Source organism: Hoplias malabaricus, chromosome 9, assembly GCF_029633855.1.
Source record: "Hoplias malabaricus isolate fHopMal1 chromosome 9, fHopMal1.hap1, whole genome shotgun sequence".
NCBI lineage: Eukaryota > Metazoa > Chordata > Actinopteri > Characiformes > Erythrinidae > Hoplias > Hoplias malabaricus.
This window is the reverse complement of record NC_089808.1, coordinates 1,394,181-1,406,367: the sequence shown is the minus strand read 5'-3', so window position 1 is coordinate 1,406,367 and position 12,187 is coordinate 1,394,181. Positions and strand designations below refer to the sequence as shown.

Below are 12,187 nucleotides of genomic sequence, written 5' to 3'. Positions count from 1 at the left end.
GTTTAATGTTGTCGTGTAGTGGTAGTAGTGGGTTCGGATTTTTCCGGAGAGCTCCGAGGCCGCGTGACGTCACGCGCGCTGCAGGCCGAAGTTCGAGCGATCGAGCAGAGGGGGAGGCAAAATGGCGGAGCTCGAAGATGTTACGCTGGATGGGAAGCCGCTTCATTCGCTCCGTGTGGCGGATCTAAAAGCTGCGTTGGAGCAGCGAGGCCTCGCCAAAAGCGGCCAGAAAAACGCGCTCATTAAGCGCCTAAAAGGGGTGAGTTTGCTGCCGTGGCTGAGCTGTAAAGAGTGGGACGAGTTTCGCTGATGAACTTCAGTCGGAGCTGCAGGCCGAAGTGTCGGTGTCTTCTGTAGAGGGAACGCTCTTTTAGTGCTGATACAGTGTTTTAAATCGACTGCTGCGCGCTCATAGTGTCCTGTAGCTTCTCTATTAAGTGCACGACTCGGCTAATGTCCGCTGTGCTCACTCTTTGGGCTTGTCTTTCCGCTCGGAGTGTCGGTTGCTTGGTGCTGAGGTTTGTGAGTTGACTTCGTGCCCGCGCACTGTGTGTTTGTAGTCCGCGGGGGCGCGCCCGCCGCGCTTTGCTCAGTCAGTGGAGCTGGAAACAAGCGCTGAAGTGAGCGCAGAGTGAACAGGTGCACATTCAACACAAAACGCTAAGTCTTGAGCACAACGCGCAGTGAAAACAGTTGTTTTGTGTTGTTGGGGGTCTGACGGAAAAACAGTACATCCATACGTCGAATACTGACAAGATTGAACTCCAGCCGGGACAGCAGGAGGTATAGTCAAATGACAAGTCTCTTGTTGGCGTCAGTATCGCTACGTAAACTGCGGAGCACATTTGAACGAACAGTTGGTGATTCGGGTAGGTTCTACTAAACTAAAGTTGGAGGGAAATGTACTTCCAAGTAGTAGCACGTAAGATAGAGTCAATAAATAATATATAGAATATAACGGAAGTAGGAGTAAAGTATATTTACTTAATTTAATAATTTAAGTGCCTTTCATGTATAACTTACACTCACAGAATATCAACAGAACCAAAATGTTTTATGGTGATATTTTATCTTTAAAAAAAATAAACAACAAATATATAATCAATAAAATAAGATAAAGAAACGTCTCCTGTGTTTAAAAAATATAAATATATAGTTTACACTGAATGTTTGGTGTTATGTTTTTATTATTGATAATAAGATAAAATAAGGAATGCTGTGTTTAATATAGACATATCAGTTAAATCATGAAATACCAATATGACTTAAAGTGTTATAGTAGGGATACTTAGTGTTGCTTCATATTTTATTCTGCTTCATTCTGCTAATGTTTGTCTCCACGCATCTGATCAAATTTGCTTCCCTGCAAAAGTCTGTAACCCTCAGAGGGACAAATTGGCTGGGGAATGAAATTAATTTGGAAGTGCACAGAGTTGGCTTAGACTTAAATCCAGCTTATACACTTACTAAGCCACAAAAGCTTAAGAGTGTCTGTCAGATCTTTTAGGTGTGCCTTTAGTTAAATTAGTTCCGAAACTAAACTCAAATCTACTTTATATTTTACTAAGTAAGTTCATTTTGTGATCTTTGAAATGGCTTGGTCAGAGGTGTTATGTCGTTAGGTGCCCACTTCTCCTTTTTTGCATCTGTTTTGACATGTAAATCTAACTTTGTTGGGCAAAGCGGGCTTCTTTTGTGCATGTTGTGGCCAGTGAGTTATTTTAATGACCTTGTGAATTGTGCACTTTACACCAGTCAGAAGTGAAGTGTGTGTGAGTCGACTTGTATAAAGCGACTTCTTCAAACAAGGCGTATGTACAAATGCCACTCATCATCAGTGATCAGGGCAGTGCAGCTTAGAAGGGACTCAAAATGGTGTTTTTTTCTTTAAAAAGAGTTGGTTACTTAATAGCCATAAGGCTTGTTTACTTTGTGGAGCGTCATGCTATACTCTGCAAGGTTTGTATTATATTTTATATTTACATTTATAGTGCTGGACAGTGTTATAAGACAGAGTTTTAGGGCCACAGCATTGAAAAAATATATATATATTCCAAGAATGAAATCAGAATTCTGAGAATATAGCCAGAATATTTAAAGAAACACTGTTTTTGGCTATTATATATTATAATATGCACACAGACAGACTCACAGTCTGTGCGCTATAGAGTGAGTTGAAAGAAGCAGTCAGTGAAGTGAACAGGATTATTTATTAAATACATCCACACGACATGACGACTGAGTGCGATGCGTACGTCTTTAGTTTATTCTACGAGTCGGAGCCGTAACGCGATGGAGCTTCATGGGCACACCGGAGTTCCATTCGCTTTGGATCATTTTCGTGATCACTAATTATATCCTGTGAAACTACATGCCCTCTGTTGAATAAACGGGTTGTTGCACTGATTCAGGGGTTAAATACTAATCACAATCTGGTCCTGATGTGGAAGAGAGCTGAGTGTTTATTCCTGAAATCGCTACCAGAGTATGACTTCAGCAACACACTGCATTCCACAGTTACACTGTGTTTGTCTGCTCCATTATATGTGCAGCGAATTATTCTGAGATTATTCTCAGAATTATTCCAAGATTATTCTCAGAACTCTGACTCTATTTATTATTATTATTATTTTTAAATGCCGTATTAGGCCTATAACAATCATTATATTATCAACTTATCGTGCAGTGTATAGACACAATCAGACATTATGATTACTGGCATGTTATTTATTTATTTTATTATTAAGAAATAGAATGACCGTCAGTAATATTTACCAAGACGTGCTGTTCAGTTCTCTTGTTTTCTTTGGTCTCTCAGTTCTGGAACCTTCGTGTATTTGTTTAAATATATTTATTTAGCTTTTATTTAATATATGTAAACATTTTATATTCCAATTTCTATGCCTGTGTTTTCTTAATTACCCCATTTTGCTGAAAGTTCTTTGCTGTTTTAGATGCACTGTAAGTGCATTATTATGTGTTTTTCTTTGGTCTTGTTTTAATCAAGTTCAAGTTCAAGTTCAAGAAGTTTATTGTCATTTCAGCAGTATATAGTGTTTACAGTACACAGTGAAACGAAATAGCGTTCCTCCAGGACCAAGGTGCTACATAAGACAATACACAACATTAAAGTGCGACTAGTGTAAAGCTAGTGCAACATGAAACAGTGCACACGCATTAAAGTGCAAAGGACATAGAACACAAAACAATACACAACATTAAAGTGCAACTAGTACAATCTAGTGCAACATAAACCAGTGCATACACATTAAAGTGCAGAAGATATGGCTAAGAAAAATACAAAACAATGTCCCTACAGTACAATACAATACAATGTAATACAAGACAAGGCAAAAACCATAAGTACGGAGGGGATGAGGGAGAGAGACACTGCAATTTAAAGTGTATTTGTGCTGTAAACGGTAACTGGATGTAAACATGATGTAAACCGGATATGTGAAAAATTTACAGTCCAACAGACCAGTGTTTGTGTGAAGTGTGTGTGTGTGTGTGTGTGTGTGTGTGCTTCTTTCAGTCCAGTCTTAGTCTCTAGGTGTTCAGGAGTCTGATAGCATGTGGGAAGAAGCTGTTACGGAGTCTGGATGTGAGGGCTCGAATGCTTCGATACCTTTTTCCTTATCCAGACGGAATATTATAATATTGCTATTTGCAACTACTTCTGGACCGATATATCGATCACAAAAGTGACTTTTACGACAGGCCTAAGCAGTATGCTGTGTTACTCCATTCCAGGACCTGTACTGCACCATGATGCTGATTGTTAGTTTTAGCTGCTCTACTGCTGTATTGATATACACTAGTGTCCAAAAAGGATCGCTCTTGTATAGATCCCCCTTTTAATTAAAATGGAACATATTGGGTTGAAAATAGATTTTTTTTTTTTAAACACTTATGAATATGGCGACCTTGTTCAACCTCACAGCTTTTTATAGCCATCAGGACAATAGTAAACTGTAAATATAAAATTAATACAAGTTTATAATGAAAATATATAATGAATGGATGGAGAAAGCTGAATATTAATGAAAGTTATTTTATGGTAATATTTAATTACAATGCATTGGTTCAAATCAATTAAACATCTTTGTATAAAAAAGTATACTGCACTACTGTATACAATTTTAAAAGGCTATTTAAATTGTTGTGTAAAATATGAATTCCAAATACAATCAGTAGTGCAAGGAATTTCTTAAATTGAATGCTGTTATATTATGAAAATTATATTCATGATAACTGTATTTCCCACTTAAAAACAGATTCTTTGCTTTTAAGCAGTTTTTATTTATTTATTTATGTTCTATTTTGTTTTGTATCCCGGTCCTAGCAGATATAGTTTAAAAAGTTGCTATGGCTTTTTTCTAATACCATTTAAAATTGGACCTGTATTACCCAACATTACCACAGTATGTTTTTACAGTACATTTTATTCACAACTTCAGTGAATAATAAAAAAACAATAAATACCATTAGCAATCTCTAGCCCGGTTACATCATGTGTTTCCTGTGATGAGTTTGCCATGCTAATACTGATGCAACAGACTAACGGTGTTATTCTGGGTGCAAATGAGTTCAACTCGACTTCTCACACTTGTGGTGTGATCTGAGGAAAACACATTGCTTTTGGGAAATGTTGATAACTGGCTTAAGTTTTTGTGTTATTGCACAATATAAATATATTTATTTCTTTTCTGTTTTCAGGCTCTCATGTTGGAAAACCTACAGAAGACATCTAACCCTCACATTGGACTGCAGCCTAATTCGCAGGTCAGTAAAGGTCATGTTTTTCGGATTAGACCTGACTTCTCATGAACATGTTAATGTTTGCCTCAGATTGCCTCTGTGTTTTCTATGATGAGTTTGCCATGCTAATACTGATGTGCCAGACAGACTGTGTCTCTCTGGGCACACATGAGTTCAACTCCACTTCTCACACATGCTGTGTGATCTGAGAAAATACCAGGCAAATATTTTTTTTAAACTAGTTGTTTCTATTGAAGTCTACACCAGTGGTTCTCAAACTGTGGTAGTCGTACCGCTAGTGGTACATGAAGCAACAAGAGGTGGTACGCCAAATGACGTTGAAAAATTTACTACTTATTTAAGCAATTTATTCATAACTGAAATTCTAAAGTTTTTATGTGTAAATTACATAATGTTTCACAGTTTTCTTTATTATGCCCCAGTGAAATTCTTTTATGCTGTAGAAGTTGCTACGCATACACTGTAGCTGATTGCGGTTGTAAGGGAGCGGTGGGTGGGGGGTCAGCATTCCTCCGCTTTCATCCGAAACTGAGCCCGAGAAATACTCTGGAGCCCAGAAGGACTAAATCCAGAGGCAAAAATAGAGAAAAACGAAGCGAGAGTTCTGTACACTTAAAGACAAAGTAGAAGAGAACACTAGGTTTAACACAGCGCCGCCCCTCCTTCACCTTATGCTACAAACGCAGAGAGCCGCAGTGAGCACCTGTTTTCACCTGTAGCCTTTTAAACCACAAAACTGATATTAAACTGACATCTTATTATTTTTTTATTTCTTTCAAGATGCTTATTGCCCAAACATTTTATATGTTGTCATAAATGTATAATTGTGTTTAAAATAGGGGTGGGACTTGATTTAAAAAATGAATCAAATTAATTAGAAGCTTTGTAATGAATTAATCGAAATTAATCACATTTCAATATTTAGCACGAGAAATAAGTGAATTGGTCAATTTGTCTGACGTGGACTTTGACATTTTGTTTCTGAATGTGAACCCCGACATGTGGTCGAGTCTAGACTGGCGACACCTTTGGCGTTACAGTGATCCCTCGCTACTTTGCGGTTCATCTTGCGTGAATTCGCTACTTTGCTGGTTTATTCAAGGGGGCTTTTTTATTATTTCCATGTATTAGACTAGGACTGTAGGTGACAAAATATATTATTTACAAGTGTTTCTTACGTACAGTACATGTATTGTTCATGTCCACATCCACATCAAATTTACTGACGCTAAATCACAGCTTAGGAATGACTCTATTAAAGAAACTGGTGGGATATCACATGTAGTTCCAGCTGAAAAACATTAGAGAACGACTGTTTAATGCAAAGGGTGGGTTGTTAACAGCAACAGGGAGGGGTTTAAAAGTCCAAATAATCGTTAAATACAAAAAAACCTTTCCTCTACTTCCCGTAAATTTGTTTTTCACGGGTGGTCTTTAAACGCATCCCCCGCGAAAAACGAGGGATCACTGTATTGTTAACATTACTGACCTGTGCGCTAGCCCCAACATGTTTTGCGTTGAGGTGGTAACGAATGGTGGAAGTGCTCCTGTGATAAACAAACTCCTTCCTGCATAAAGTGCAAATAACAACATTTTTGTTTGTACTTCCATCTGGAAGTTTCTTGTATTTAAATTTCCCATCCACCAGCGTAGTCTCTTCTGTCATCTCCATCATGTTCATCACATTGTGCGTCGTTATAATCTGTATGCCTGGAACTCATGCACTGAGAAACTTTCAATTTTTTATTTCGTTATTTTCCCCGCAATTAATTAATTGAAATTAACGTGTTAAAGTCCCACCCCTAGTTTAAAACATTCAGTTTAGGCCTATAATTATTTGTATTCTCTCTGTACGTTTTAGTAATTATTTTAGATAATTTTGTGTTAAGCATGCACATTTCAAGTAAATAAAAAGCAACAAAAACATGCAAAAATTCAAGCAAGATTTAGCCTTATGCCCCGGCAACAGAGTAAGAACCAGGTGCGCACATGTTTCTGTGGTAAAAATCATAGGTGGTACTTGGTTTAAAAATTTTGAGAACCACTAGGTGGGGCGGTGTAATGATGATAATGTGGACGATAGATCAAAATGAGGGCGGTATTTATGACGTGTATGTTGTGTCAAATTTCTGTTGTCTTTAAAAGTCGACTAAATGTTCATGTGCGTTTAAGAGAGCCACAGGGAGGGTGCTGATGTCACGGTCTGAAAACGGCTGGGGGGAAAAACACAAGCACAGTAGCCCCCCGCAGTTGTAAGTTTAGCGCTGAGTTTGGGTTAAAAGACAAAGGAATTAGACTGTAAACAGAAAATCCTTCACTCATCTTTGTGCTGCTCACAGGTATCTGGCTTTATCCTCTGCATATGTGTGTGTTGAGCCTCAGTTCACTGAAAATGTTCTGCGCTGTGCTAAACCACAAGTGCCTGTTAGCACCAGCTGTGCTTCTAAAAGGTGTCTTATTTCGCTTGTTGTCTAACTTTTCTGCTCTTCCAGCACCAGTTGCTGAAATTTGCTCTCTCTCTCAGAAACGTGTTTTTATCATCAAGTGTCTGTGTTTAGATAAATTCACTCGACTTTGTGCTCACAGATATAAGGCTCAGCGCAGTCTCCCTACGATAATACCGTATTCCGAGATAATGTTTTGAGACGGTATGAAAAGTGTGGATACCGCCCATCTCTAAGAACCATTGGTCTACACTGTTAATATACCTGTTTTCAGAGGAAATATTGAATGAGCAGGTATTCACAGAATTTTAAACACGAGTGTATGTGTATTAAATTACTTTTACAGTCAGGAAAGACTAACCACTGCCATTCCATCTCTGTTTATGTTTTGTACACATGTTCAGCTACATGTTTGGCAGTTGTAAAGATGTTAGGTTAATGACTTTATTAAGTAGGGGAGAATTTCGATAGGCTTAGTCTAAATAAATAATACTAAAACTGAAAATACTAAAGAAAAGATATTGTGATAAAAAAAAATCACAATATTTTTATATATTTAATTTAATTTATTTATTTATTTTCATTCTTGCTTCAGATAGGAGAGGAGATGAGTCAGAACAGCTTCATCAAACAGTACCTGGCCAAACAGCAAGAGCTCCTTCGCCAGAGAATGGAAAGGGAGGCACGAGAAGCAGTTGAGGCAGATGGTAAGACGCAGTGCAACACACCTTTTAGTTCCAAACACACCCGTTTGACTTCTGTCTGACGCCTGATTATTATAGTGGCATGACTATTAAAGCTGACTTCAGTTACTTCAAACAGCTGTTAACTTTAAGGATGGACCGAAACAAATTTAGTGTGTTTTTATTGTCTTGGTTCAAGCAGTCGTATGTAAATGAAAGTAAGTGCTTTGTGCTATAACATCTTTAGAAGGCAGCAGTGAAAACCTTATGTTGGTTTGAGCTTGGAATGTGTCAGCTGGGATTTGCAAATTAAAAAGAAATGAGCAAAATGACCTGGTGGTTAGGGAACTGGGCTTGTAACCGGAAGGTTGCCGGTTCAATCCAGAGCCGGCAGGTCATGACTGAAGTGCCCTTCAGCAAGGCACCTAACCCCCAACTGCTCCCGTGGCTAGGGCTGCCCACCGCAATGAGTTCAAGCCAGCTTCTCGCACATGCCGAAGGAAATACCAGGCACATATCCATCTTTTTAACTTGGACTCCATTTTCTATCACACACAGCTAGTTTATGTATCAGTGCGATTTATTGGCTATTTATTCAAAACCTTGTGTGTGTGTTTTTTATTTTAATGGTAGTGGTGTGCTGTGTTAGAAAGGAATGTGCGGTTTTGTGTGTCATGTCTAACTCGTGTCTTGTCTGGCTATAGATTCAAACAGCCCTGCAGGCCCAGATGACGATGACCACACAGAGGCCAATGATGACGATACATCCTACCTGCCAGAAAAGGTTGGTACATTTTCTGAACAAACATACCTGCCGTAGAAGCACAAGCAAGCAAAGCCGGAGTCGTCGTTGTGTTTTCATATGTGGTGTGAGACTGGTTGAGTCTGCAATTGACCACAGCATGCCCTGACAGTAAAGATTCCACTTCCATATCTGAAATAAACGAAGTTTACTAGAAAACCAGGATGGACTGTGATGCTCTCTCTGCCTTCTCACGTATACACCATAAAATACTTATTACACCAGCTACTGAGTTTATCTGCTTTTTGTGTATTTAATAGAAAGGACTGTATATGTTTGCGTGTTCAAGTCCGTGTACCTTCTGCACGCAGTATGACAAAATACACTTCTTGTAGAGGTTGTAGATACAAAAGGAGCTATTCTACTAATTTCCTTAGAATGTTGGTACATAATTTACAGCTTTGTTCGCTTGTTAATCATGGTTATTTAAAGTATGAGCCATCGAATCATCTTGTATTTTCACAAATATCCATCAAAATATTGTGACTTTAGTGTGTCATCATGGGTAAAATTTATATTAACTAACCGTATTATTATCTGATTTGCATTTGAATGACAGGAAGAAAGCGCATTGACTGCATGTTTATATTATCTTTATCATCAGAAGGAGCCAGTGTCACATTTTACAAAGAATAAATAATACTTAGGGCTTTTAACAATTATTAAAATTGTTTTTCTTTGTATTCAGCATCACAAGGTAGCATCTCGGCTAGATGATGGAGGTGATCGAGGAGGAGGTTTGCCACAAGACCTGGGTCTGCCAGGAGCTCGCAGACTAGACCTGGGCTCTACTCCAGTAGCCCAGGAACCCCCTGATGCTTCCACTGGGAGGATCTGGCGGCCCTCATTCTCTCAGGAGGAGGTTGCCACTCCTTCACCTCCCCGTGCAGTTGCCTCTCTCTCTGTGCGTGTGATTGGTCAGCCAGAGCGCCAGGGCCTTGTTGTGCCCCGCCCACAAGAAAGAGAAGGAGTTGCCCCTGTTGAAGCTGGCCCTGCCCATTCGATGCCACAGCTGAGCCAGTCGGCCCGTACTCAGGACGAGAGCGATGACGAAGACGATGAAGATGATGATGATAGCGATGACGATGATGAGTGGGGTCCTTCTCAAAGGAGGAAGAATGCCCGCGCTCCTCCTGTACACCATCCGCCAGCTGTGTCTTCACAGCGATCCAGACGCAAACTTCAGCCACCTCAGCACATCCCACCTCAACCACAGCCTGCACATCATTCTCCTCTGCAGCTTCGCCAGCCCACTCCTCCTCCGTCTCCACCACCAGAACTCTCCTTCCCTCTGCCAGACACCCCCAAGCAAAGCCCCCCAGACCAGGGTGAACCTGCAGCTCCCAGAGAAGGTGCTGCAGCTGAAATGTGTGGTGCCTCTTCTCCCTTGTCACTCCAGAGGCAGGACTCCAGCTCCAGCTCCAGATCTAGCAGCCCGGAGCCGCCATCCCAGCGCAGGCCTGGTCCTCTCAGCCTTCTGGTACGCAAGATGGAGTCTGAAGGAGCTTTTGATGGAGGGCAGAAAAAGGAGGATGAGGAAGATGGAGATGGAGCAGTGGCAGAACAGGAAGACGTGCAGATGGATGAAGAAGCCAAGTCTAGTGTTCCTCTCTTGTCTAGTGGAGCTGATGTTCATGACACCAGTAGTGCAGGCATTTCTCCTGCTCAAGAAGATTCACATCAAGAGGAACCGCCTCAAGAGCCTGAACCAGTAGCCACTACACTCTCTACAGCTGAAACCAGAGCTCAGGATATGGAGGTTGTACACGAGACTAAGAATGAAGAGCAAGAAGGAAATGAACAACATAAAGAGGAAGAAAGCAAAGCCATGATAGAGGAGGAAAAAGAAAAAGAGCCTGAAAAGACTGAGGTGCCTGTCCATTTGTCATTGAAGCGTCAACGTGAGGTGTCCCCCACTCAGGGATCCACTCGCTTCCACGACACATTACCCACCACCTCCCCACCTGTCGTTGTTAAGCGACCACGGATGTTCTCCGAAGTTCCCCCACCTGAATGCCTCCTGACACCTTCCAAACCCGAACAGGTATCAGTCCTTGTCTCTGGGCCACGGTGTGCTAACGTAGATGCGGGCACTGAGACAGAAAAGGCACCTTTAGTGCCTGAGCCATTGCTGAAGAAGGAAGATGACCAAGAAAAAAAGCCCCAGGCAGAAACAGGCAAAAATGCATATCCGCAGGCACCTAAAGCACCAGAAGACTCTAAAAGAAACACTTCGGTGCTTCCTCCATCTCCACCACCAGAAGATGGTGAAGCCGAGAAAACAAAAGAAAAACCGAGAAGGAGGGATAAATCATCTGAAAGTCACTCATCCTCTTCCAGCCATTCTTCATCTTCTGAATCTGACTCAGAATCCTCTTCATCCAGTTCTTCAGGTTCTTCTCCACAGGAGAAATCCAGCCCAACCAGTAGGAAGAAGGTGAGTAATGGGCTTTTCCATGTTATCCATGCGATTGCATTTACCTCTGTTGTGTTTTCTGTGATGAGCTTGCCATGCTAATACTGATGTGCCAGACTGACTCTTTCTTTCTGGGCATAAATGAGTTCAGTTTAACTTCTCACACACTGTGTGATCTGAGGAAAACACATAAACGAGTGCTTTTTTTTTTTTAAATCTCATGGGAATAATAAAGACATATTTCTGTTTCCAAACAAATATGATTCTGCATGCATTTGCCATGATAATATTTCCTCTGCTAATATTCCTTTTGTGTGTTTATTTTTGTTTTTAATCAGGGCAAAGAATTCAAAACAACCGAAGCTGATACCAGAGACGAGAAGGAAAATCCTTCCAGGTTAGCAGTTGTAGCTTGTTGGCATTACACTCAATCAAACACTTCACAAATAGGTTTAAGATGCACAGCCATAAACCTGTGAATTAAATTTAAAGTATCGTTTATTTCCCAGCTTTGTCTATTGGAGTTATGGCCATTTTAAGCTCTGCAGACAGACAGATACCAACCCGTATGAATAATGGCAAATGCATGTTTGCTATTTAGGTAATAACTATATGTTTGTGGGTCGGTTATATAGGTCATATTCCTGCATGGTACTCTACACACCAAATAAAATGTGGAGGTCAGAGCTACTTTAGAAAAACCATTACCACCTTCCGTCTGGAGTCATGGCTCTGAGTTTTAACCTGAATACTATGTCTACAATGGCCACAAATTCCACACTGGAAGAAAAGAGCACTGCTCCCACCTCAAATATACAAAATCGGAGTGTCTTTTTTTTGGCTTTGAATTTTGTTTGAAATTCTGGAACCCCCAAACAATGTGTCCAGGACCTTTTGCACCTGAAGTTTATTTTTATTTAACTTGTATCTTATGAAAACTATTATTTCACTAATTATATCACAGGTTCCCAGCCCTGGTCCCAGAGTCCTGGTCCTAGATATTTTGGGGATATTTGAAACAAATCAAACATTCATTCATTCATTTAGTTGTTGTCTGTAA

General features: G+C 40.3%; 1 protein-coding gene and 3 non-coding genes across 4 annotated transcripts in view; all 4 read left to right on the top strand.

Annotated features, from left to right (window-relative positions):
* Positions 1-53: 53 nt before the first annotated feature.
* acin1b (apoptotic chromatin condensation inducer 1b) overlaps positions 54-12,187 on the top strand; it is a 31,759-nt gene continuing 19,625 nt past the window's right edge. Inside the window, exons 1-6 of the mRNA XM_066680454.1 lie at positions 54-259; positions 4,720-4,785; positions 7,822-7,933; positions 8,614-8,693; positions 9,400-11,148; positions 11,466-11,524. Of these exons, the coding sequence (XP_066536551.1) occupies positions 122-259; positions 4,720-4,785; positions 7,822-7,933; positions 8,614-8,693; positions 9,400-11,148; positions 11,466-11,524 (2,204 nt within the window). The 5' untranslated portion in view covers positions 54-121. The remainder of the gene's footprint in view (positions 260-4,719; positions 4,786-7,821; positions 7,934-8,613; positions 8,694-9,399; positions 11,149-11,465; positions 11,525-12,187) is intronic.
* Positions 4,520-4,630, top strand: LOC136707931 (small nucleolar RNA U6-53/MBII-28). Its single transcript, XR_010804290.1, has one exon. It is a non-coding gene; the product is annotated as a small nucleolar RNA U6-53/MBII-28 (small nucleolar RNA).
* On the top strand, positions 4,865-4,975 carry LOC136707932 (small nucleolar RNA U6-53/MBII-28). Its single transcript, XR_010804291.1, has one exon. It is a non-coding gene; the product is annotated as a small nucleolar RNA U6-53/MBII-28 (small nucleolar RNA).
* On the top strand, positions 11,204-11,312 carry LOC136707933 (small nucleolar RNA U6-53/MBII-28). Its single transcript, XR_010804292.1, has one exon. It is a non-coding gene; the product is annotated as a small nucleolar RNA U6-53/MBII-28 (small nucleolar RNA).